Source organism: Scomber japonicus, chromosome 17 (assembly GCF_027409825.1).
Source record: "Scomber japonicus isolate fScoJap1 chromosome 17, fScoJap1.pri, whole genome shotgun sequence".
Taxonomy (NCBI): Eukaryota; Metazoa; Chordata; class Actinopteri; order Scombriformes; family Scombridae; genus Scomber; species Scomber japonicus.
This window is the reverse complement of record NC_070594.1, coordinates 15,199,707-15,224,878: the sequence shown is the minus strand read 5'-3', so window position 1 is coordinate 15,224,878 and position 25,172 is coordinate 15,199,707. Positions and strand designations below refer to the sequence as shown.

The following is a 25,172-nucleotide window of genomic DNA, read 5'->3' as shown; positions in this document are numbered from 1 at the left end:
AATAAAAAATGTGTGTTGATGAAATAAAGTCAAAGTTATTGTACAAGTCTGATATGACTAAAATGTAAGAGTGTAGATAACTTGCTTTCAATTGTAAACATCTTGTTTTTTGGACTTACAAATATTACTTTTTTTTCACATTGCAGTTTTGCCACTTTGGTTTGTGGAAGTGGAATTTGCAGCCCCTTTTAAAGGTTGGCACATTTACGAAAATAGGAATAGTGGCTATCTACTTTTTTCGAGATACATGACACATACGGTTTTGAACCTGTAAAACAATTCTGAGAAAAGAACAGAGCTGATGTTTTAACCTGTTTGCATCAAAAAGATCATGTTGTTTTCCTGGACGGGGCAATGTTTTATGGCTTTGTCAACCATTATTCCATTGACAGGTCCTTGGTTTACTGATATTAAAGTCTACTAGATAATATAGTACCTTTGACTGTATTATTCCAATGTCTTTTTCTGTATTCATTAGGAGATGGCATAATGGATTCTCCAGGTATGCTGTTTGTGTGTGTGTGTGTGTGTGTGTGTGTGTGTGTGTGTGTATTTTATGATGATGCATATGTTTCCCACACTGACAACTGTACTCTTCATTCTGCAGGCCACTACCGCCCAGTACTACACACACAACCATGGAACTAGATTCAAGAGACAATGTGCAAATTGTGACCGTTGAGGGTGACGGTGAGGAGGAGAGTGTTTCATTAGGACCGTAGATCTAGTTCAGGACTCTCCTGTGAAAGAAATGCCCACGCACAGAGAACAGCATTGCTTATTTAAGAGAATGGATGTTATTTAAATTCCTGATTTTGTCTTGGTATGTGATTGTAAAGATCCAGAGCATGGAAATATATAACATGTGTACATCCTAAACTAAAATGATTTGAAATAAAAAATAAAATTGACATGATAGATATTTGTAATAATATTTCAAGATGAATAAAGATAACCAGAAAGGAATGTGCTACTGTGTTTTAACCCACAAATGAACATCAATAAAGCATTTTGAATCTTCCCAATACCACTTTCATGCAACACTGGGATTATGCAGAGATGTTTACAGCTACATGTCATGCAAAGCTCCAACAAAACAATCACAGGTAGGAACAGATATCAGAAATACATTTCAGAATATTCTGGCATCACTTGATAGATGTGTGCCAGTATTTAACCTTAATATACCAGGAAAGTGCCTGATCATATAGGCTAACAAGTGTTGTAGACATAAATGAAATACAGCAAACAGAACAAAAAAACAGCATTTTACTCATAGTCAATAGATAAGTAAGCTACTCAACAAAATATCCTGATTTCTCCTGCACTGCTTGTATTTCAGTGTTTGTATTCCCTTTGTTAAGCTCTGGGTATTGACAGACAACATTGTTCATTTCCCCAGTGAGGGGAACATTCTCTAATTTGTGCAAGACTCGCGTATCGGTTCTTTGAATTGCATATCCACAGTATCTAACGCTGTGTAATATTCAGCCCTGTAATATTCTTATGGTGATTTTTTGCCTAAGCCGTGCTGCTCCAGCAGTGTATCTTCTGGGGGGCTGTCTTTGGTGAGGGACTTGAATAGCCTCAATAGCCAAAGAGTGTGCCAGAGATGATGCCTTGTCAAACACTCTCTGAAAGTGTTCCTCTTTCCTTTGAAGAGGAGTTCACATATTCTGCTGCAGCCTACATGCCTTCAGTGGTCTGAGTTTTCCAGCTCCCCAATTACCTCTGATGCTAGAAATAGACCAAGGACAGTTCTCCCTTTCTGACAACGGTCTAGTAGCCCGTTTGCCTGGTCTCCAGTGTTTGGACAACAATTGCCAATCTCCTCCAAATTCAACAACAAACTCATACTGAACAACAGCAGTAACAGCCTTCTCCCCAACAGTCAGACACAGAGGTTTCAGTGCTTTGGGGTTTTTTTTGTCCTGATGTTGCCTGTCCCTTTCTTGAATTGTCCTGACTGGTTACTGAACCCACTGCAATGAGGTTAACTGAGGTTTACACGGTGTGCACCACAGTGCATAAATTGTAAATGGATGTACTTATATAGCGACCACTTAGTCTTTACAACCACTCATTCACCCATTCACACACATTCATACACTGATTGCAGAGGTGCCAACCTGCTCATCAGGGGGAATTTATCCATTCATTCTCATTCATACACCATTGGTGCTTTCTCTTCAACATTGTCTGTGTACTTCCCAGCCATATTTACTGCATCATCATTGGTTTGAACATGTAATCTAGATATGGTACGGTTAAATCTCAAAAGGATGTCTATGGCTATTTCTGCTGTCGTTCCAGGTGCCTCATACAAGCCAATAAAGACTTCTTGGGAAACGAGGTCATGGTCCATGTACCTAATGCACACTCACATTTGCTCTTTTCCTTATATATCTTGAGTGCCATTTATAATTGAATATTTACACACTGCTTAAGATCTGATGAAGATCTACAATTCCTCTGACAACTGTATTGCCCAACAGGTTTAAATAGTACTCATATTGACACTGAGTGCTGATATAGTCCTGACAATGACAGAACCAAGAGGAAAGAACTGGATTATCATTTGCTAGTAACTTTATGAGGTGGAACATATTCCCCTCACTGGCATCATGCCCCCGAAAAGCAACACCCTGCCTGGAAATATACTGCACAGCAGCCACAATTTTTCAAGACAATGTCTCTCCTCTTCTTGTTATTTTGCAGAGACACTTGATAGCTGTGTATCTGTTGGCCCTTCCTCTTGAGCATTGATAGCATGATGATGGGATACACTTTGTTGGTGGCGATCAAAGCTAGCTACAGCGTTTTTATGGTTGTTAAAGCCCCTTGAGGAAAAAGCAGAGTCTGATTGTTTTTTTTTTTCAAAAGTACTGTTCTTGATAACACAAGCTTCAATACACTGAAAGCCCCTTTCTCAACTTTGGGCTGTAGTGAATCCCAGGGTACAGCTTGTACCAACTTATCTGACACCTCAAGATATTATTTGAAAGTCTCTGTACATCGATGCCTTTTGGATAAGGCTGGTTTGGCTCATCTCCCAAAACATCCACAGCCACTGCAGCTGACCTCATTCTCCCTTGCTTTTGGATCAATCAGACCCTCACTGTCCGCCTCTTAGACGTGAAGCCAACAACTACTATTGCTTTACCTCAATTTTCAAAACAGCTTTAATGTGCAAAAGCTTCAACATTCACATTTTCTTGCTAATTTTGAAGTCATGAAAAATGAATCATGATAAGTACCATGCATCAGGTTGATCAGAGGATCATTGTCATTGTATTGTTTCATTGTTGAATAAATTGTTAATCATTTTTTGCATTTTAAGTTAGTGCTGTCAACAAGTAATTGTCATAGCATCTATATTTTAGTGTTTTGCACTTTAGACTGAAACAAGAGTTTGTGTTTAATAAATTAAAATTTGTATTTGTCTTTGTATTGTAAGTTGTGCAATCACAAAATAGTGTGATATAATAAAAGTGTTGAATTTCCACTTCAATAGCAATAATAATGTCACTAAGCCACTGTTTGTTGTAGTTGATGTGTTCCCTGCAGATGATCCAATGATGAGTTTATTTGTGAGTTACACATAATACATTTTGAGAGGGTTCCTTGGCTTCCTCTCACAGACCAAAAAACATGTTAATTATTGATTCTAAATTTCCCCCAGGTGTGAATGTGTTTGGCTACAGTTTTGGCTACAGTGCTAAAATTAGTCCAGTGAAGACTATATATATTTATTCTATGATGTTTGAACTATTTAAAATAAGCAAACATCAAAAACTTCAAACTGACCACAGATCATTCATCTTACACAGACGCTAGCCCTTACCTCCACTGTGCTGAAGGTATAGCAGGTATCCCCCATATCCTGCTCTGTCACTAAGTATAAAATAGCGAGGCGTTTGCACAAAAATACACAAACCTGGCATCTCACATAAACCTTGCAGGCACTGTTACATTGCTTGAGATTGCTATAAATATAAGTAGGAACAATTCAGTACTGGTTTAACTTTGGTAGGGACATGTCACATGACCCTACTGTCCATACTAAAACTTACTGGCATGCCTTATAGTAACCATGCCAGTATTAATGCCATGCTACAGGGGCACGGTGTTGCTCTATACACTACTAGACTATGTATGGACACCTTCCACACACACATAAACAGAACACTGCCACCACAATGTCTCCTCCACTAAAAAACCCACTGCGTTTCTATTTTAGTGAGACGTGACTACAGTTTGGCTGATACGCTGATACGGAGCCGGGCTGAAAGCTGAGACTGTATCTCGCTTTAGCTGCCATATCAAAAATACAAGAGTTGCCGGATCTGATTACTGTCTGTGTGTGTGTTTGTGTATGTGTGAGTGTGACTGGGGTAGGAGGAAATATAATGGAAAATAGTGTTGTGTGCGTGTCTATGTGAGTGAGAGAGAGAGAGAGAGAGAGAGAGAGAGAGAGAGAGAGAGAGAGAGAGAGAGAGAGAGAGAGAGAGAGAGAGAGAGAGAGAGAGAGAGAGAGAGAGAGAGAGAGAGAGAGAGAGAGAGAGAAAGAAAGAGTGAGCGAGAGAGAGAGAGATAAGAGTGCAGCCAGACCAGAGGGCAGGTGTGTAAGGTAATAAGACTAAATCAATTCATATTGAGAGGGGGAAGGAGAGGAAAAGAGGGCATGAGAGAGGGATGAGAGGTGAAGGAAAAAATGATCACTGGTAAAGATGAAAGTGTTACGTTGAGCTCGTTCTGCGCACACATATCACTCAATATCTTCTCTGGTGCTTAGAGGGATTCAAAAGTGAAACAAAAGTCTTCTTCATTGGTGCCTTAAGCCATCATCAGGGGAGAGGCGGATTCTGTGGATTCACACTGAGATACCTGAGCAAAGAACAGGAGGACAGCATCTCAGAGTCTGTGTGCACATGCCTGGCAGTGCGTGGATATGAATTTGTGCACCGCATTAAGATGTGTTGATGTGTTCATTTATGTGTGTGAGAAGAAAGACCCAAATAATATATTTATAGATCAAAATAATGAAAGCTTTTGGAGAAGTGACAGAAGACCCTGGCAGGCTACAGTGAAAATGTGACCCATTGCAGATAAAGAAGCTCTTGTCAGAACAGGCACTTGTACCGTTATGATTTCATGCTACCAAAACACAGATCAGGGCTGTAAAATGATGTGTTTAAATCTGTTTGAAAACACAAATGCACATCTTGTCAAAATGGAGACGATCTACTTGCATGATGTTCTGGCCTTTCACATACACAGCAAAACAGAAAGTACTGGAAGGAGGACTTTTAGAAGATGTTTACCCGAGTCATGCACATTCAATTTGTTAGTTCAGTTAAAAAAACAAGATTTTTGCTCAGGCTGAAATTTGCCAAATAAAACAGTTAACTGACAGAAATACATTTTGAGGATTGGCTAATTGTTTAAGTCACTGATCAAGCAACAACATGAAAACAGAATGCAGCCTGAATGGATGCTGTTCATTTAAAAAATAATGTTTACTAAAAAAGCAATTTGTAGGTTGAATTTTTAACTGTATACAGTTTATGTAAAGGTCAATGTATGATTTTAGACTTAGACTGGTAGAGAGTTAACTAGTACCAGTGAAAGTGAGGGTTGTTCTGCAGTTTGCTACACAAGGTTTCCCAGGTAGTTCACCCCATTAAGGAGAAGCCACCCTTTAGTTATACATTTCAGTAACTTAATATAATTTATTATTTGAGTTCCTGCATGTATTAAATATCATATCACTGAATGTAATTTAAATATTTTTATCTCCCCCAGCATATGCATAAGCCCTGACGGAGTCTCTGAGGGAGGGCTTCTCCGGGTCACCAAAGACTCTAGACAGCAGCACTGCCCTGTCCTCCACCGCACCTGCACTGCCCTGTCCTCCACCGCACCTGCACTGCCCTGTCCTCCACCGCACCTGCACTGCCCTGTCCTCCACTGCACCTGCATCCCCTCCAGATAGTGCCAGCACATCACCGAACACGAGGCAGTCGGCCTGTAACTTGCACAGCCTTTAATGTGAAACCCAGCACAGATGTTGGGGTTAACAGTTGACATTATTACAAATCAGATTCATTCTATAATTCATACTCATATTTACCAAGATGTTGCATTTTCAGTTTCAGACTCAATTGTTTGTTGTTTATTTATATTTATTTATATATATTTAATGTTGAAACATTGATTATTGATGACAGAGGCATGATAAGAAATACACTGAAATACATAATTAAAAAACTTAAGTCGTTGATGGAAAATTAGCATGCAATGATTCCAGTCAAAACCAGGCACAAAATAAAATAGAGGATTTCATACCAGTGTTTTATAGGTTAGTGGTGGCCTGCTGTCACTCTGTTAAAACACTTATCAGTTTGATGGTGATAGAAGCTGAGAGTTAATGTTTTAAAGTTTGGTGGCAGGATTAAACCTTGGTTTACATTTGTATTACATAATGTTCCTCAATGCATTTTAAGAACATTAGGACGCACAAATAGTTTTTTTATTTATATAGCTTTGTTATTAGTATTAGCTGCTGATGCCTGCAGGCCTAGCAAGTAATGCAGCATCTGTTTGATATTCATGAAGCTGCTCCTAACTGCATAAAACGTTTTAATACATCCAAACACTTTGTTGTTACTGTGATAACCTTTATTGTCACCCAGATGAGGCCATTGAAACCCTTTGTAACAACCTCTATCACCCTATTAAAAACTTAGATTGGAAACGCTTCTCTCTCTGTGCAGTAGCACCTTTAACGTAGTGAGGAGTTTAATCAGACAATATGACGGACCAAACAAGCTGATCTTTTCATATTAGTTTCTGTTGTGAAGTAAGTATCTTGACAGTAGACAATCACTACTAATGTTGGTCCTGCCTGTTATGTGAGAGCAAACATTACAACATTGTGAGGTGAATGAACACAGTGTTACGTGCCGCTAGCAGAATGTTAGTGTTCTCTGATGGTTCTGAGTTTCTGGCCAGAGGACATTATTTCTCTTAATACTTAGCACTTAGCAGGATCAAAATATGCGTTTGTAGTCTGTTCTGTTCATATGAATATATATTTTCAACTCAGCAGTGTCAGAACCTGTATTGATGCATTTGTTGTCGTTAAACTGTTATGTGACGTCAAATCCAGTACATGTGTTTGAGGCAGAAGTGACGGCAGTAGGGGTGTGACGATACACTCAGCTCACGCAACAAGACGAGACACGATATTGGGTTCACCAGGTTGAGACGAGATTTTAACACTACTTTAAAGAAAACTTCAATGAGGAAATATATGACTGTTCTTTTATTTGAAATGTTATTCCTAAAAAGCCTGTGTTTTAAAAAACTAAATCAGGGGGTTCACAGAGTCATTGTATTGTAGTGATTGGCTGTTGTGAAGTGTAGGGTGGACACTCCCTGTCTGTCAGGCACTTTGACAATCAGCTGATTGAGTCTTACATTCCTTTTGACAATCAGCTAGCTGATTGAGGCAGTAGCTAATTGCAGGTAGTATCAGTTGCTATATAAGGGCAGAGCTGGAAGTACCGTGCTCTTTTGGGTTTGTAGCCACACAGTTTTTTTGATCAATGAAATACGGTAACTTTAAGTTAATTTTGATGTCTTGATGTCTACTCCTCTTATATAAATTAATAAGAACATTACTTTTGTTTGTGGAAACAAAGATGAACGTGACACAAAGGTGTCTAAGTGAGAATGGAACCTGTGTTGTTTAAGTGCAAGGTCCCAACCAAAAGGACCAGAGGGGTGCAAATACATTGACTGAAAGTTGCACTTTAATACATTATATGGGTTGCCAGCCTGCAAGTTGCTGTTTAATGGTGGCACTGCATTAAAAATAAGGCCATCGCCAAAGTTATCAAAATTCATCCTGAAGGGGACATGAATGTCTGTACCCAATTTCATGGCAATCCATCCAGAAGACATTTCATTGGAAACTACCAATATGAACCTCTAGCTGAAGATGCTAGGGGACAAGCTCAAGGGATCACCACAATCAGTAGGATTCCTCTTGGAGACCACGAATGTTTGTATAAAATGTATGAGAATCCATCATTTAGTTATATTTCAGTCTGGATCAAAGTGGTGGACTGACCCATCAACAAAATATTGGCATCCCTGCAGCCATGCTGCCACTTGAAATCCAAACAATCACTGCTTCCAGCTCCTCAAATCTGACTATTTGCTGTTTTTCTCTGCTGGATATATTTCAGTTTTGGACTGTTGATTAAACAAACTATTGACAAACATCACATTTGATGCAATTTTGATTAATTCCTGATATTTTTGAGACCAGTTAATCACAAACATTAAATTAGACTAGACTTGTTAAAGCATGAAATAATAAACCACATAATATGCATGCAGATTAACCTATAGGTGATTATCTGCAAGTGCAGCTTGATATACAACACCTTACACTGTACAGGAACATATCTAATGGACTGAACAGACAGCAGTATTTGGAGAAAAAGGTTTCAAATGAAGATGATGTCCACGCTGGGTGTAAAGGGTGTACACAGCGAAATTTGATTGTTATTCCTCATAAAAGCATAAAGGAAAAACTGCAGAGTAAAAACAAAAAAAAAAGTTTTCTCCAGAGAGGTTTTCTATGTAATACAATTAAAGTTCAACATGTCTTTCTGATTGTATTCCTGCCAACACATCGCCAATTGTTCATGCCAGAGACCAAAACAATTGGAAACATTTTATAATTCATTCTGCGGTACCACTTGAGAGTAATTTTGGTGAAACTTTAGTGACAATTTTTTTTTTTTTTTAGTATTCTGAGCCAGTACATCTGACATAGATACCAAACAAGCTACAATCAACTTTTAATTGTTTCGCTGGTTCCTTTAAAATTCTTCCACTGAATGACTCCTGCTTACAACTGCTTCACCCACACACTGAAATTAGAGGGATGTGCGTATCCCCGATAATGATCTACAGCTGTTGTAAATACAATACTGTCATAGAGTTTGCAGCCACAACATTTAACACATGGTTATCTTTTATATTCTCCTGCCAATATTGCAAAAGTCCTGATCAGCCAGGATGTAACTTTTAAGCATAAAGGTACAGAAAAAAACATTGCAACATATCTATGCAGAAGTATAAAGAGACAATGTGTTGGGTATTATCACATTATGCATGGTGGTACTCTACCTTGTGACTGTATGCAAAATAATGTGTGCCATCTGTTGTGTTGCTGCATTTCAGTCCAAAGAAGTGCCAAAATAATCGAAAACCCAATTTGCATGACAAGTATCAATGGACTGAACAAAGAATTTGAGCTTGGTTCCTTTTCTATATTCTTATCTGACAATAATCTGTTTAGCTAACAGAAGCACATTTTAACTCAACAGGCAAAAGCATGTGTTTAAAAGAGCATGTTGGAGGTCTTTTCTCATTAATTATCTCGATGAATTTGACATGATAGCCTATTTCTTAGTATGATAATGGCCTAAAGCTTCTTGTGTTGTCGTCCTGGTACTCAGCACTGGATGTAGTCAGTGGGAAAAAAGTGAAAGTCCTGTGAGATTTGTTCACTGTAGTATACTCATTCATTCTTGAAGTGATAAAAACTTAATTTCCACTAGAACAGAACAGATCTGGTTTACTACAGCTTCTGCCTCCTCAGGGTTGCCAAAAGATTCTATCCAACTGAATACAATTCTGTTCAATTTTGTTTCAACAGCCAGTTGCGGATGGTGTGAATGATCTTTGTGACTCTAGCCTCTGAGATGAAATTTGTATTGACCAAATGACAGTAAATCTTAAGCAGATAAATCAATCAAGGTCACTCTTCAGACTAGCCACTACTAACTTTGTCAGACAATCTTTGCTCTTGGCTTTTTCTCAAACTTTGTCACTTTCTGGCTGATGTCCACTTTCTCTGACAATAAGCCAATCCCATCAAAGCAAACTGCTTAGTTTTATTAAAATGAATCCCATGATGTGGTGGCACACAGCAGGCCTGTGGCCAAAATAAAAAGTGACAAAGTTGATTAAACAGGACTACGAGTCCACATACTCCAGTGACTCTGTATGCTCTTAAAGGGAAATTTACTTTTTATGTTGATGTGTAGTCAGTCTTGATGGTAAAAGTCAATTAAGTCCGTAAGTCTGGGTTTGGATGGAGCCATGCTGGCAGTGCCTACATGTACCAGGATGCATTTCACACAAGTTTCTAATGCCCAATTCCCAAATGCAGCCTTAGCCTCAGCCTCTATTTGCTGCATTTCTTCAGCTGTATACTCTGGCTTGAATAAATACAGCTGAATGTGAGTCAGCCAAAACACTGTAAAATGTATCTAGATTTTGGGACGCCATTTTTGCTGTTGGAAATACGTGACTTTGAAAATCTTTAAGAAAACTCAAAGATAAGCTTTCTGCACTCCAACACAACACTCTGTCGTGGCTTGCTGATTTCAACAACTCACCTCTTGCAAGACTTCAGAACAACACAAGCAAAAGGTAAAAAACACTGACAGTCTAAGCCTGTCAGTGGCAAAAACAAGCACTGTTAGTAGACATACATTGATGGGGGGCTGTTGCACCATTAGATTACATTGCAGCCCATTTCACAGCTGCTGGCTGAAGCGCTCTCGCTCAATACCGGACCAATTTCAAAAATCGTTGTCCCCATTTGTCACTTACACAAAAGATGAGGGAATAGGGTCCAGGTTGAAAATTACTGAAGTTTCCCTTTGACTAAAAAGCAAAAATATCAACCCTAATGGTGGTAGTAGAGAACAAGTCAAGGGACTATGAAAGTCATAGCCTTCATCCTCTGGGGACCGTGAATAGTATGAATATCAGTACAAAGTTTAATGGCAATCCATCCAATAGCTGTTGAAATGTCAATTCACATTCATCCTTACAGCCATGCTGCTAGCATACTAAAAACTATTCTTAGCGGACAAATTTGTAGCTCTGTGAGTGACAGCAAGGGGCTTGTGGCACTGCTGGGTAATAACTCATTTTAAACAATTCTGGTTGGGTATAAAGAGCAGCATGGCCTCTAACTGCCACTAAGGGGTCTTTTGTATTGTTCCTCTAATTTAGTTTAAAGGGACCATGTCAGGAAAAACTCACATTTTCAGTGCTTGTAGGTATGTATTAGGGTCACACAAACTGTGATATGAGACCACCCAGTCAGTTTGGTGTGGGCTGGTTGGCTCTGTACTCTTGTGATTCAAAACGCCATTCAGAATTGATGCCCCTTCTTGCATCAAGTGGGGTGATGCTAGGCTAAGCTAAGGGTGAAAACCCCTGGATCAGAGACATAGAACCGAGGAGTCCTGTGTCACTGCTGTCATCTTATCTTCTGGAGGGATAAACACCCGATTCCGCTCTGATCCGGTGCAGTTTACCAGCAGGAGGTGTTTGTTTTTTAAACTTTTAGGATTAAGTGGATATATCTTCAATCTCGATTCTTAACCTAGCTGGAACTAACACTGGAGTCACACACCAACTCAGCTGCTGTCATCAATACTAAATATCTTAAATGCCAGTGAGTGTATATAATTGGAAAGTAACACAGTATGTAGATATCTACTTGTACAAACAAAGCTTGTTGCTGTATTTATGCATATAAATGATTTCATTTTGAGTGTGAATAGAGAAGCTACAGTGTTAGCATAGCTCTGATAGATCATTTATAAGGTGATTGCTTCTCATCTTGCAGACAGACCTGACATCATCATGTAGTTATTTCTGAATCTTTTTGATCTGTTTATTGCAATTAAATCACAGTAGGGCTGCTTGAGCCTTATGCCATTTTGACCAAAAGTATGTCAGATACATTTTATTCAGACCCCAGGGAACTGTGCTAACTTGTAGAAAAGAGTTATAATATTGGCCCTTTAATGGTTTTTGGCAGGTCAGCCAAAAGGTTAATTTTTGAGAGTGTCAGAGAGGTTCTCGAGTATCACCATCTCCTGTCAGACTGCAGCACGTACCCATTATTTTCTCTGCAGTCACAAAGTCAACACCCAAAATATTTGGCTCTCTCTCCGCTGTCTGGAATCTATGGTCATTACTGATAACTTTGCAGTGTTAAACGACCCATTCATCCATTAATCATCTGTTCATCCATACATCTTTGCTATATATCCATCATCGATCCATCCTCTCTTGTTATCATCTGCCCCTCCCTTGCTTCTCAAACTCATCTCCTCGTCCCTCTCTCCATTCACCCAAATTTCAATCCCTCCATCCTAAATATCGATCCACACACATTCATCTATCCTCTATGAATATATCTATCCAACCATCCATTCCTCCCTCCTTCCTCCCTTGGCTCTTTATCCCAGTTGAAGGGCTCCTACAGCAAGACTTAACACGCTCCACTACCTCCGCTGTCCCTGCACGTGAATGCACTCACACACACACACACACACACACACACACACACACACACACACACACACACACACACACAAAGGCACTCCCTACAGGATGCAGACGCAGACACACAGACATCGTTTTCACAGCTCCCTGAGCAACTCAAATGGCCCGGGACAGACTGTGCAGAGCAGCAAAAGAGAAAAAGAGAGAGAGAGAGTGAGCCTGAGAGAAACGGAAAGAAAAATTACATGACAACAAGGGCAACAATGATAAAGAGGAAGAAGAATATAGTGGCACAGAATAAGAAATCAAAAAAGAGAAAAAAAGGAGAAAAGTAGAATGAAACAGAAAATATGTCCCAGAATATGTTTTATTAAGAGTAAGTCTACAGCTGACAGGATCATTAGCAGGAATATCATTTATTTCTGTAACAAGACAAACAGCAGAATGAAAGTTTATCTCTTCTCCCACCTGAAAACCTTGCAACTTATTTTCTTGTTTTTTCAGTTAAATATTAAGTGTTTTATAACTTTCCCTACCCCTGAACTCCATTAAACTCAACAAAATATCAATGTCATTCTGAAAATATGACTGTTTTCTCTCCAGATGGGAGGTGCTCATCTGACACCAGTCATATTTCCATCTCATAATTATGTGTAATGAATCTCAAGGCATTGCTATGCAGTCGCTCTCCATTATGATTCAAGCGCTCCTTTGATGTAATAAGATCAAAACGACTGTGCAGGCGGAATATCAGGATTCACGGCAACAACAACAATAGCAACAACTACATCAACAGGATATGAGTTCTCGGAGAACAATAGGGGAGTGTTTCACCTTGAGGGGTAAATAACAATACAGGAGCAGCAAGCAAGGCAAAGTCAGCAGCACAACAGTCTGAAGTGTTTTAAAATTAAAACAGCAAGAGAAGAAACTGTCTGTCTGTCTGTCTGTCTGTCTGTCTGTCTGTCTGTCTGTGTGTGTAAATATTAAGGCAGCAGTATTTGGCCAAACACCATCTCAGCTCATCCATCAGCTGTGGTCAAGCACAAGGTCAGCTTCCAGCACCGTCAACACCCATCTTAGCAGCTCAGCAGGCAAACGGCTGTGATATCGCTCACTCAAATCTACTCCATGACCTTTGTTGCATGTTGTCGCCTCGCTTTCCTCTCTGTCAATACGAAACCGGTGGCGATCTAGAAAAGTTGGGGTCAGGATTTGGAAATATGATGCAGGAAGACTGAAATTGGCCAAAAGATTGCTCTGAAGAAACCAGCAATTGAACGTTTTGAGGATTTGGTCGGATGCCGTTAAGATTCTAACATTTTAGATCTATAAAACAAATTGAAAACATTGATCAATACAATGCAGTACTGTCTAACTCTAACCCCATTGAGTCATTCTAAAGAGCATTCACTGCCATGTTTTACTGGCTGGTTGGTTGTTTTCACTTCAGTGTTACAGCAGTGGTCAGCAAATAGGTTCACCTGTGGGCCACTTCTTTCAGGATTGTTCATGGGGAGGGGCAAGAACCAGTATATTTGTGTAAGGGTTCAACTTCCAATTCTATATTCTTTCACTGGGTGTGGAAAAATATAGATCAAGTCAGCATTTCCGACTCTTTACAAATTTTACATTTTTCCTGATTCCACTCTTTCACAAACTGTTTCCTGATGACAGTGTGAGTTCATACAGTATCATGGATTTGAACCCTCGGTGTGAGCCTCCAAATGCTTTTACAAGACATGCTGTAGCCTCAGCTGGGAAAAAAAATCTTTGGTGTTTACACCATAAAAACATCTGGGGCAGAAAATTGCAGTTTGTAAGAAACTTTTCAAAAGAAAATGTGTAGTAGTGGTTCTGCAGTGACTCTGGTCTTGTGGAAATATATCACAAAGTAAATACTTACAAAAGTTCAGCTTTGGATCCAACAGGAACATTTATCTTTCACTAAGGTGTCAAGCTGCATTAAAATATCCCGGACCTCTTTTAATCTGCAGGTCCATGACAAGAAAGTGTATATCTTCTAAATTCAACATAGTCACAGAGATATGTGGACAGAGAGCCCAATCAATGCTGGGGTTATGACAGATTTTGTGTTCATTTTATCGTTTTTCCATTTGCTCTGACGAACCCACATTGACAATTACAGACTTTACAAAAAACAAAAAGAAAAGAAAAGAATTACATGAAGGAGACACGACTACAAATGCTCTCCATTCTAGGACTTACTGCTGAAAAACCAATTGTATTGGGGTTAAATATTTACTTTCCAGTACAGTGGCAGATATCACTTTTACTTAGAATATGAAGGGAAAAAAATGTTTCTCAAAAACCTCTGTAAAATAAATCCCAGAGTGACAAAAGTGAGTGGAACTGAAGCTAACTTAAGGAAGGTCTACAAGTCTCTTAGGCATCAACAATGACATCTACAACGTAAAATTGGTGGTAATTTTTTACTAACAATGGGTCTTTGATTTCAGACATTAGTAGACAAAATAAGGCCTCTCACATCAAGTAACACTATCTCAAATAACGAGTTTGGCTGGGTTTGATAGAGTGTAGACATCTCCAAATCAATAGAGCTCAATAGAGCTGCTAATGTTGGCCTACTCTCTGATATAAGAGTTTGGAAGTGATGGTTCGATACAATAGTATGCTAATTAGCTGGATAGGCTAACATTTTCAGCCTACATAAGTGCATGTAAAAACTGCCTTAACATTTTGCTCTTGTATTTTCTGAATTAGAGTAAAAAAAGAAACCACTATCCAAAATCTCCATAAACTCCACTTCAATGTGCAGAGAAATTCAAAGCTTAATAGGCCTGCCATGCCTGGTTATGGTTGCTAGGCTATAATTGGGTAATTGGTGTACCAGAGAGCTTGTGAATTTCTGAAATGTATATACTGCTGTAATATGGGATTTCTATGGCAAACATGGTCAAAGATCCAAAACTTGGGATGAACGTATGTGAAAATGCTGCAATCTAGTCAAAAGCCAGGGCTTTCACTGTCTCTGAACCTTACCTCCACTGTTCCATCAGGTTGTTCATGCATGCCCACAAACATCTGTCTGTACCTTAGCCTTTGTTACGTTGTCCACTCACATATTTTGGATCGTATTCAGGCTTGAACATGTGCAAATATATTTCAGAAGTTTATATTTAAAGTAAAGAACGGAGCTTCGTGACCAATGAGGACAGAGGACTCATCAGGAAGGCATGTTTCAGATAGAGGCTGGACTGAGGGACAGTATAAGGAGTTTCTTAAGTGTAAATCATACAAAGAGTAAAAATATAGGAAGTGTGCATGTTGTCTTCTTTAAATGTGATATCAATATAAATGTGATTGACCGAAACACCTAGACGACCACATGCATCTGTTACTCCTTCTAAGCCATTACAGATCAATAAGTGAAAGATGACAGGTGAGAAGCTCTGTCACTTCCTGATGTTTAGTGATACAACTTGTCATCAGTAAGCAGCAGTCAAACCTCCAGGCTGAGAGACCTTGGACATATTCCAGCATAAAATACCCATTCCCACATATTTCCATTTCAAAACATGGGCTATTTCCAAAGTATTCTTAAAGTATTAACTGGATTTAAACAGTCTGGGTTGTGCAGAGTTATGTGCTGTCTGCTGATCATTTTTGACTGACTAACTTTTTCTTTTCAGCACAACAACGATATGGCACATCATTTATAACCCTACAGCATTAGTGGACTAGACACAGCTTTCCCCTTACATTACTTCCTTACTATTTACCACAGCTCCAGATGTTCCAGATGTGTCCATGTAAACTTTTCATTTTCGTTTAATTTCATTAATTTTTGACATAGTGTGGCAGAAATAAACAAGGGCTGCAGTTGATGCTACGTAATTTTACAAATAGCTGTATTAAGTTTCAAGTAGAATATAGAAGCCAACTGATGCATATTGAATTTGTCTATTGGCATATGTTAGGAAAGGAATCAATACAACGACTTTGGAACAAATGAAGTTACATCAATGAATAAATGTGGACTAATCTTCATTTCTATGACCTTCACTGAGGTTTAATATCACAACCTGGTTCTGAATAAGAGAAACAGAAACTTTTGATCATGTTGGGTTTTCAGACACTCCCCTGGAGATGACTCTTCGTTATGACAATAGACAACCCTGCTTATGCACCCAGTGTACTGCTATCAAAAGCAGTGTGAGGCTGTGCTTGTGCAGCAATCATTTCAAATAAATGTACATCCAGAGCAAATACAAAAATCAAGAACTAACACATTCAGGAAGCAGAGGTGCTGATTGAACAGAGTGACCTACAGTTTAAAAACATAATGCATGCAGCACCACTGGCCAATGACATGAAACAAACTGAACATCTCCAAGAAAGATTTGACTGTAATTAGGGCTGTAATAGTTTTGGGAGAGTTCACCTACTGCAGATAAAATTCCCACAGCAGAAACATTACTTCTACACGGTTGATTAGCCCGTTGGTTTCATGTTTTTACCTTCTGCAGGTAAAATGAACTGGGGAGGCTTGTATGAGTCTGATGTTGGTGGACTGGTTTCAACTCCATGACTTCAAAGTTTAAACAGCTACATGCACTAACCGCACCTTTTTTAATAATGTCTAAGAAATGAAATGAGAGAAACGGTGTACAAAAATCCTCCCTCACAAAATGGCATCAAACAAGGTTTTTATTGCCTCCTGCCCTTAAAACACCTTACCTCCATTCACGTGCAACATTTCAAAAAGCCAGCCATTTTCAAGGCACCATATCATTATTGACAGCTAAAAGGTGGAAAGGCACAACAACCCATATTCACCAAGAACAACCTGAACAATGCGGGGCCAACATGGACAAAGTCCAAGGTCTAATGTCCGACTGATTTAGCACAATGCAACCTCCTCCACAGGGCCCGTACTGTAGGTGAAAGCTTGTTTTGTGCACAGACTGTATTGAACACATTAAATGAATTGCCAGTCAAGCCGGTGGCCAAGTTGTGATGGCTGCATTCCTCTTAGCTGACAGAGAGAAAGAAAGAGATGAAGAGAGGAGGTGGAGACAGACCAAGAAATGAAAAGGGCCACAGACACACACACACAGAGAAAGTGGGTATATATAAAATCACAGGGACCTGGAGGGGGAAGAGAGACTGACAAATTAAGAAAGTGCGAAAAAGAAAGAGCGACAGAAAATCTATAGACTCGGAGCTGAGATTGTGTGTGGCCCTTGTTGAACGCTGCGTTGTACATAAAGGATAGCAAAGCCTTTTTATCTCAGTGAGTTGTGGCGATGAGGAAGGAGGTCTGAAGATTATGTTTGTTGCCGGAGTGAACAAGCTCTGCTTGCTTTCAACTCAAACTGCTCTCAAAAAGGATTTCCTTCAAGATGTTCAAAAACCAACAGCAGAAGATAGCTGCGTATCAGGCTTACAAAACAACTGACTGAACTAATAAAATCACTAATAAAATTATACAGTAGTTGATCTATGTGTGGAGTTTTTTTCACACTCGAAATGCTTCTGACTTCTGGGGTTGAATGACAACACAGTTACTGCTTTGCAATCAGGTAACACATGCTTGCACAAATGCAGAGATACCATTTCTGCATTCATGTCAATGTTTCCAAGTTGTAAATTATTCATCATGTCCCTCAGTGGTGGAAATGTCACAGGAATGTACTGTCACACACAGACAAACCCTGTGTCTCAGATAGCCTGTGGCCACTGTACATATCTAATCTTGTTACATGTATAGAATATTTAACTTGTACACTTGTAGTACAAAGATAAGTGAGCGATTATATGAGAGTTTTCCAAGAAGTTTTTTTTTTAAAGATTATTTATATATCCACTCTACTGGATCATGAATTAGTATCCGACTGTACCTGTGCACTTATGCAAGGTTATAATTCTATTCTGTTGCCTTTATTCAATTAACTTACACACCACCAACAACATAATTAATGCTCCGTCAACATACCACCCCCCCACCCCCCCACCCCCTGACCGTACACGAGCTTCACTGAACCAGCCAATGGAGCGAGGACACCGGTTGCCGTCCTGTTACCTATCACGCCATTGGATGATTTAGTCATCATCGTTTGTGACAGCAGCTGGTGGGTGTGTGGACTGATATAGCAACAAGGACCACAACCACTGCCACAGAAAGTGAGTCACAGGCAGCATATGTGTTGGTTTGTGTGTGTGTGTGTGTGTTTGTGTGTGTGTGCCAAAGTGTTGGTAAAAACACAGTTCAATCTGCTGTGATGCTTTAGCTGTTTTTGTTTTGTCCCATCTAACTTTAACACCTCTTCACACAGCACGGCACCACCACATACTTTTTACAGTTTGCATGTGTTCATCTGTAGCCTCATAATATTACATATAAAAATCCTTGTAGGTTTAATTCAACCCCTAAATTGGCAAGTACACATAATTATGAAAATTGAGTCATTAATCATTGTTACTTGCAGAATCATTAGGGTTTTAATACCCCGTTCACAATATTTCAACATATGCTTCTGTTAATGAGTTTTTTTATAGTCCAAAACAGAATAGAAAATCCTTATTTAGTTTTTATTTTTAATCCTCTGTAATGCAGATATTTTAAATCAAATTGACAGTATTTTTTAACATCAACTATTAGTCTTAAAAAGCAATATTTTATCAATAAAACCTCTCCAAAATCTGTTTTAAATAGCAATACTGACTTCAGGATTAGTGATATTTTCACCACAAGCACATTGGATATAACATATTGAATTGAATACTTCATGTGCTTAATTCCAGAGAGAGCACCAAATAAAGTGATCCCACTGTGTAAGTCAATTCCTCAATCAATGTTTCCCACTGAAACTGAGACACCTCATCTAAAGACCAGCCCCCAATACACACCCCCACCCACAGCCTTTAAAATGTCCATACAACAACACTGAAGGGTGTAGGTGATTTTAAATGGCTGTGGTGCAAACAAAAAAAAAAGAGTCTCTGCAGGTTTTAAACTAATGACTACACTGGATTAACACCCACAACCTGATCATTGTAAAGACAACTAAAAGACTGGGACATATGAATGTGCTAGCAAACTGTCCCCAATTGGATGGCTCGCACTTAACAAATTGTGACGTCAGCTGTGAAGTAGACATATCTGCACCCTGGATCATTGATCTCTTCTCAGCTGTAATGACATCAGCTATCTCAGCAATTAACCTAGCTAATGAAGCGGGGGAAAAACTGCTGTTAAAGAGTTCCACAAGACATCAGTCCCACTACATGAGGCACACCGACCACCATTGTTTCACAGTCTGTGAGGTCAACTCTCAAGTGGAGGCCAGGGTCCAAAAATAAACTTTTGGCTTACCTGACTAGGTCGCTGGTAGATGAAGATGTTTACTGGCCACACAGATTGCAATTTTCTATTATTACTATTTAGCATCTTTGTCTCATATGATTCTCAAATCAATATTTTAGTACTGTGCAGTAATAATAGTAAAACCAACTGTATGTAGAATTAAATCAACTGTTTCAAAACTAAAGTGTATCACATTTGAATTGATATATTATATTCTGTAGTATTTGTCTTTAAGTGTGCCAAGGGCAATTGATTAAGGAGTCTGAATTAACAATAAAAATAACCAATGTTGGAGAAGTTACTTTGTGAACATAATTTAACAAGCTACTTCACACTGGAACAAGTCGAACTACAGCAAAGCTTAACTCAGAAATATAGTTTGGTTAACTAAAGTTAGTTGGAAAAAGGGCAAAAATATCTCTTATCTTTTCATGTTGGTTTACTATTTTATAAGTTACTGAACAGTGCTTAAGATTTTTCTTAGTGATTGTCTATCACATAATGACAGAAATGTGTCTTTGGTTAGGGGCTCATAAACAATATAAAACCATACACCAATGATAGACTCACATAAAATTACATTAAAACACAAACAATTCCATAAATAAACAAGAGCAGGTGTGCAAAGCTGAATTAAAAAGGTAGTGTCTACTTGGACTTGTTTAAAATGGATATTGAAGTAAAACAGTAAAACCAAACTAATTTCACAGCTGAAAAGCAAATATTTGATGTTGTGTAGAGGCATTGATAGTTTCCCAACACAGCATACCAGAGCTGACATCATACTAGCTAGCACCTTGACAGAAATGAATGCTACCAGTTAGCAGGTGAGCTAACAGCTAAACGGTGGTTTTTAACTGCAGCCCAGCTGTCACAGCTGTCAGGTTAACAATGTGCAGCAGGTGAGCTTTCTAGCAGGACTTCAAAACTGCTGCACATTTCACCACCAAACTGGATGTGGTAGGAGGCTCTCACCATGTTGGTGCTGTTATCCATAAGGTTCCTGCTAGCAGACTGTGCTGCGTTGGGGAGCTGAATTAATACAATGTGCACTGCAGAACGATACTAACAATCTCTATGTGAAGGCAGATTTTAATCATCCATATCAACCATGTATGGGCTACTTCTTACTTGGAGCACCATCATTGTACTGCCACCTCTCACACAGAAGTTTCATTGAACACAGTGTCATTGGATGAGACGAAGAAGGGGTGATCCCATTGGCCGTGGGGGCAGTGATCTATTTGGTCTTAATCTCACATACTGTAACCATAGACTGTATATCTAGGCAGCGCCATCTTAAAAATTTCAGGTGCATGCTGGGCAAAATAAAAACACGGATTATACTTATATGGGCATGAGGCGGGGCCATGGGTGGAGCGGGGAGGTTTCGATAGGTTGCGAGGGCTGGATCTCGAGGACATTGGTCAATCAACCTGTCAATCACGACGTAGCCACACCCTAATGTATACCCTGCTTTATCGTCAAATATAAAATCAGGGAAGCCAAAATGTCACAAATGAACATCATACTGCATTGAAGAAGGCTTTAAACTAGCGATTGAGACCATAAACACATTTTGAAAACGTTTACTGAGGTTAGAAATCAAGTGAGAAGTTGGTGAATTCTCCATTGACTTGTATAGAGACGGAAGTCCTTTTGACACCAAAACGGTCGCCTCCTGGTGGCCTTTTGCTAGAATGCAGTTCTAAGTTACTTCCGCGCTGGCCTCATTTCAGAGGACCGGAACTCCCCGCCTGACTGTAACTGACGCAAATACGTACTACGCACAACACCCACAGATCAGCAGATCTAGCAGACTGAAATAAAGCAAACCAGCAGCTTTCTCCAGGGAATGTAGAACATTCATTTTTGTTTTCTTATTGGCTAGAGAGGTGGGTGGTCTCCATAATTTACTCGCCAAAGACTAAATTCCCTTGCATTTGACGCCTGGCCGGTTTTAATTTTGGAACCCTGGTGGAGGATCACACAGCTAAAGCAATTACTTCCAGCAAAGGGTCTCAAGCAGAGGAAAAAAAAAGCTGTCTTTTAATTTGTGGTCAATTAGTTCATCTCTAAAGAAGAGGGTTGTGGGTGGTGCGGTTTCCTGTGGGTAACTACAGCCGTGACACAACTAGATTTTGTCAAGTAAATATCTTGATTTCACATAGTTTCAGTGTGGAGAGTTGAGTGTATTTCATCATCGGGAGGCAGTTTGTCTAAATCTCTGCAAATGTAACAGAGCTAACTACGCATGGCTAAACTGTTAACATACAGTAGTGTTAGACTTCCAGCTCAGCTAGCGGTGGTATCAGCTGGCTTAGCTATTACAACAGTTAACAGAGCAAAACATGTTGTTGACTATGGCATAGCATTAGTTCCACCGCATTAGACACAATGACTATCACTGTGACAGCATCTCATTCATAAGACACACTCACACACACACACACACACACACACACGCACACACACTTTCTATTTCACCTACAGAAATACACAGTGTCCCCATTTACAGCACAATGCTGTGTTTCATGTATGTACAGCACATGTGGCAAACTCATCACCATTCTACTGTTGACTTACACAGCCGTCTTTTGAACGTGCACAGCCCATTTCACAGCACAATAGATATTTTGCAAGCACACACTCATACACAATGAGAGTCATACACGTTAATATCTTATGGTGAATGAGGTGATTTTCATAGATCTTTCACTGAACACACACACACACACACACACACACACACACACACACACACATAAGGCTTCATGGTGTCTGAACAGCATCCTTTTCAACATGACAATAGGTCTTCAGTTTACATACACACACTGACTGTAGCTGTATGACTCCATGAGCTAAGTATGCTACAGCTCAGGCATTTCTCCTTATGTTTATGCATTTCCTTTTCTGTAATCACAATACTTCTTCAGTTTAAGGAAGAATGCACCCTTAGATCCCTTCATATATGATCAATCTGTGTTGTTATGCAGGATTTTCTTTGTGATGAGTGGCCTAAATGTCCCTCTGTTGCCTCTACTTGAGGCAGGGATTTCCTTCATTTCCCAGGGTAGTGATCTGGACTCATTGCTCTTACTGCAGCTTCTAGTCTCGCTGACTCTGTGTACTGTGCAGTAATGATGCTCCTTTGGTTTTACATGTCACCTGTGTGTAAGGAGCTTAAGAAATGATAAGCAGTAGTGACAAAATTTTACAACTGGGAAAAAGTTAAAGTCATGCACTTCACTCAAAATGTATCATGCAGTAGGTCTTTTGCTTTGTGGTTAATTAAAGCTGCACTGATCAATATTGTTATAAATAATAATGGGACAATTGACTGTTGGTAATGTGAGAAGTATCACTTGTAGTGGCAAACCCACAGAGGATTATCACCCGACTGTATGGGAATGCAACAAAATGTTTTCAGCAAACAATGTCTGATAAATTCACTGTGTGCTACCTGCCAACTAGCAATAGTAAAAATTAGCAATGAGTTGGTGATTAAGTAGTGGGTGGAGACCACAAACAGAGCAAAAAGGAGAGTTAACACAGGCCTGTAACACAACTCCAAGTAAATTGTTTTGGGTAAAAAATATTAGCTACTAAAATTTTCTTGATCTGATATTAAATCTTTTAAATTTGGACATTTTTCTGTGGGAATAATAAATACAAACCACTAAAGGTAAATGATATGGAGCTAACAGCTTGCCCAAAAGCTGCCTCGTAACAGTGCTAAAGTAGATAGGAGTTATCATTCAATATAAAGGAAAAGACTGAACTGATGAGATCATTTCTGCTCTCCTCACATGTGCGCACACACACACACACACACACACACACACACCTACAGAGCATCCCCTCCCTCCCTGTTGTCTTGCCTGGCACCAGTTACCATTGACACAGATGGTGACGAGAGAAAGAGAGATGCAAAGAGAGACAGACAGGGAATTGCAGCAGTTGATTCCATGAGTTTACATCAAGATCTATTTCCCCTTTACTCCAGCCATATTTTTCCCCCAATAAATCACATGTATCTCCTCCATACATCTATCCATCTGGCATTCATTCCTACTTTTCCTTCACTGCCTCCATTTATCACTCCTGGCTTCCATCTATCCATCAGTGCTCTAAAAGGAATCATAGTAATAGTCTTTGAGCTCCCACCAACAGCCATTCATCCATTCACTCCGCCAATTCATCAATCTGTTTCTCAAACCATATCTTACATTGTATCATAGACCTTTCAGTCATCCATCTTTTTTCACTCATCGTATCCATCCATCCTTTGCTTTGTGTCTAGTAGTGTAGAATTGCAAATGTGAGGATGTGACTGATTGCTTGTCATGGCTTGTTTTATTCATTTAAAACTAAAACTAAAACTTTATCCTCATTGTTCAGTCCATTTAGTCACCTCCCACCCCACTTAAAGGGTCATCTGCATCACTTACCAGTTGCATGCCACAGATGAAGGCCAAGGTACACCTGCCACTGCAGCACCCCATGGTGTCCTCCTCCTTTCTCTCCAGTGGGCCACGTGGAGAAGAACTCTGGGTAATTCCCAAATCTCCAGCTGGACCTTCAAATCTGAGAGCCACCCTCCCTCCCAACCCAGAGGGCTGGCTGGCTGGCTGGCAGCCCAGGTAGAGGCGCTCGCTGCTCAGCCTCAGAGAACAGAGCTGCGGCGGCCCCTGTACCCTCTGGAGCTCAGGGGGGGGATAAAAGGCTACTACTTCATCCAGATGGAGGGCTTACTGACAGGTAAACAGCCCTTAACGTGGTCTCCTGGATTTCCAGCACCCAGGGGTCAGGGATGAAAGAAGGAAGGTGGGCCTTTGGTATGATTCAACTTCTTGGATGCATCCACGGGGCTTGGCTGCAGTTGAAGGCAGTTTGATCAATCAGGTGGCTTGGTGCATTTTTGATTGATATCAGTACAAAAGCAGAGTTAATTCCTAAAATGGGTCTCTAAATAAAGCTGGCTTGAAAAAATGAAAGTAATCCGGCTATTCAACAAAGACAGTTATGTCCACACAGGGTCCACTTGTCCATACATCACCTGCTGGGCTACAAAGTCCGATCGGCAATCATATCGATTAATCGCATCCTTATCAACATTGAATATACTGTGGTCCAGTCAATACAGCAGCGACACAATCACTGACACTGACTTGGGGGGAAAACAGAGAGAGGGATGGTGAAATTAGATGGATATATTCCGCAGATTAAATGCTCTCTTGTTGAAAGCGCCTAGAATTTGTTTCAGGGTGGAGAAAACAAGTGAAAGTGGTCCCTGCCTGCTTTCATTGACGAGCTCCTCTCTTCTCCTCTCCTCTCAGGGGAAGTATCGGGCATGTAGAGGCAACATCCTTCACTGTTCATTCACTGAAACAAAACACACCCTTGACTATCTCCAACACCGCGT

At 39.7% G+C, this 25,172-nt stretch overlaps 1 protein-coding gene across 2 annotated transcripts in view; it reads right to left on the bottom strand.

Annotated features, from left to right (window-relative positions):
• Positions 1 to 24,252, bottom strand: part of nkain2 (sodium/potassium transporting ATPase interacting 2) — an 85,200-nt gene extending 60,948 nt beyond the window's left edge. For both annotated transcript variants that reach the window (XM_053337527.1, XM_053337528.1), the window contains exon 1: positions 24,199 to 24,252. In XM_053337527.1, the coding sequence (XP_053193502.1) occupies positions 24,199 to 24,252 (54 nt within the window). The remainder of the gene's footprint in view (positions 1 to 24,198) is intronic.
• Between the last annotated feature and the right edge of the window lie 920 nt (positions 24,253 to 25,172).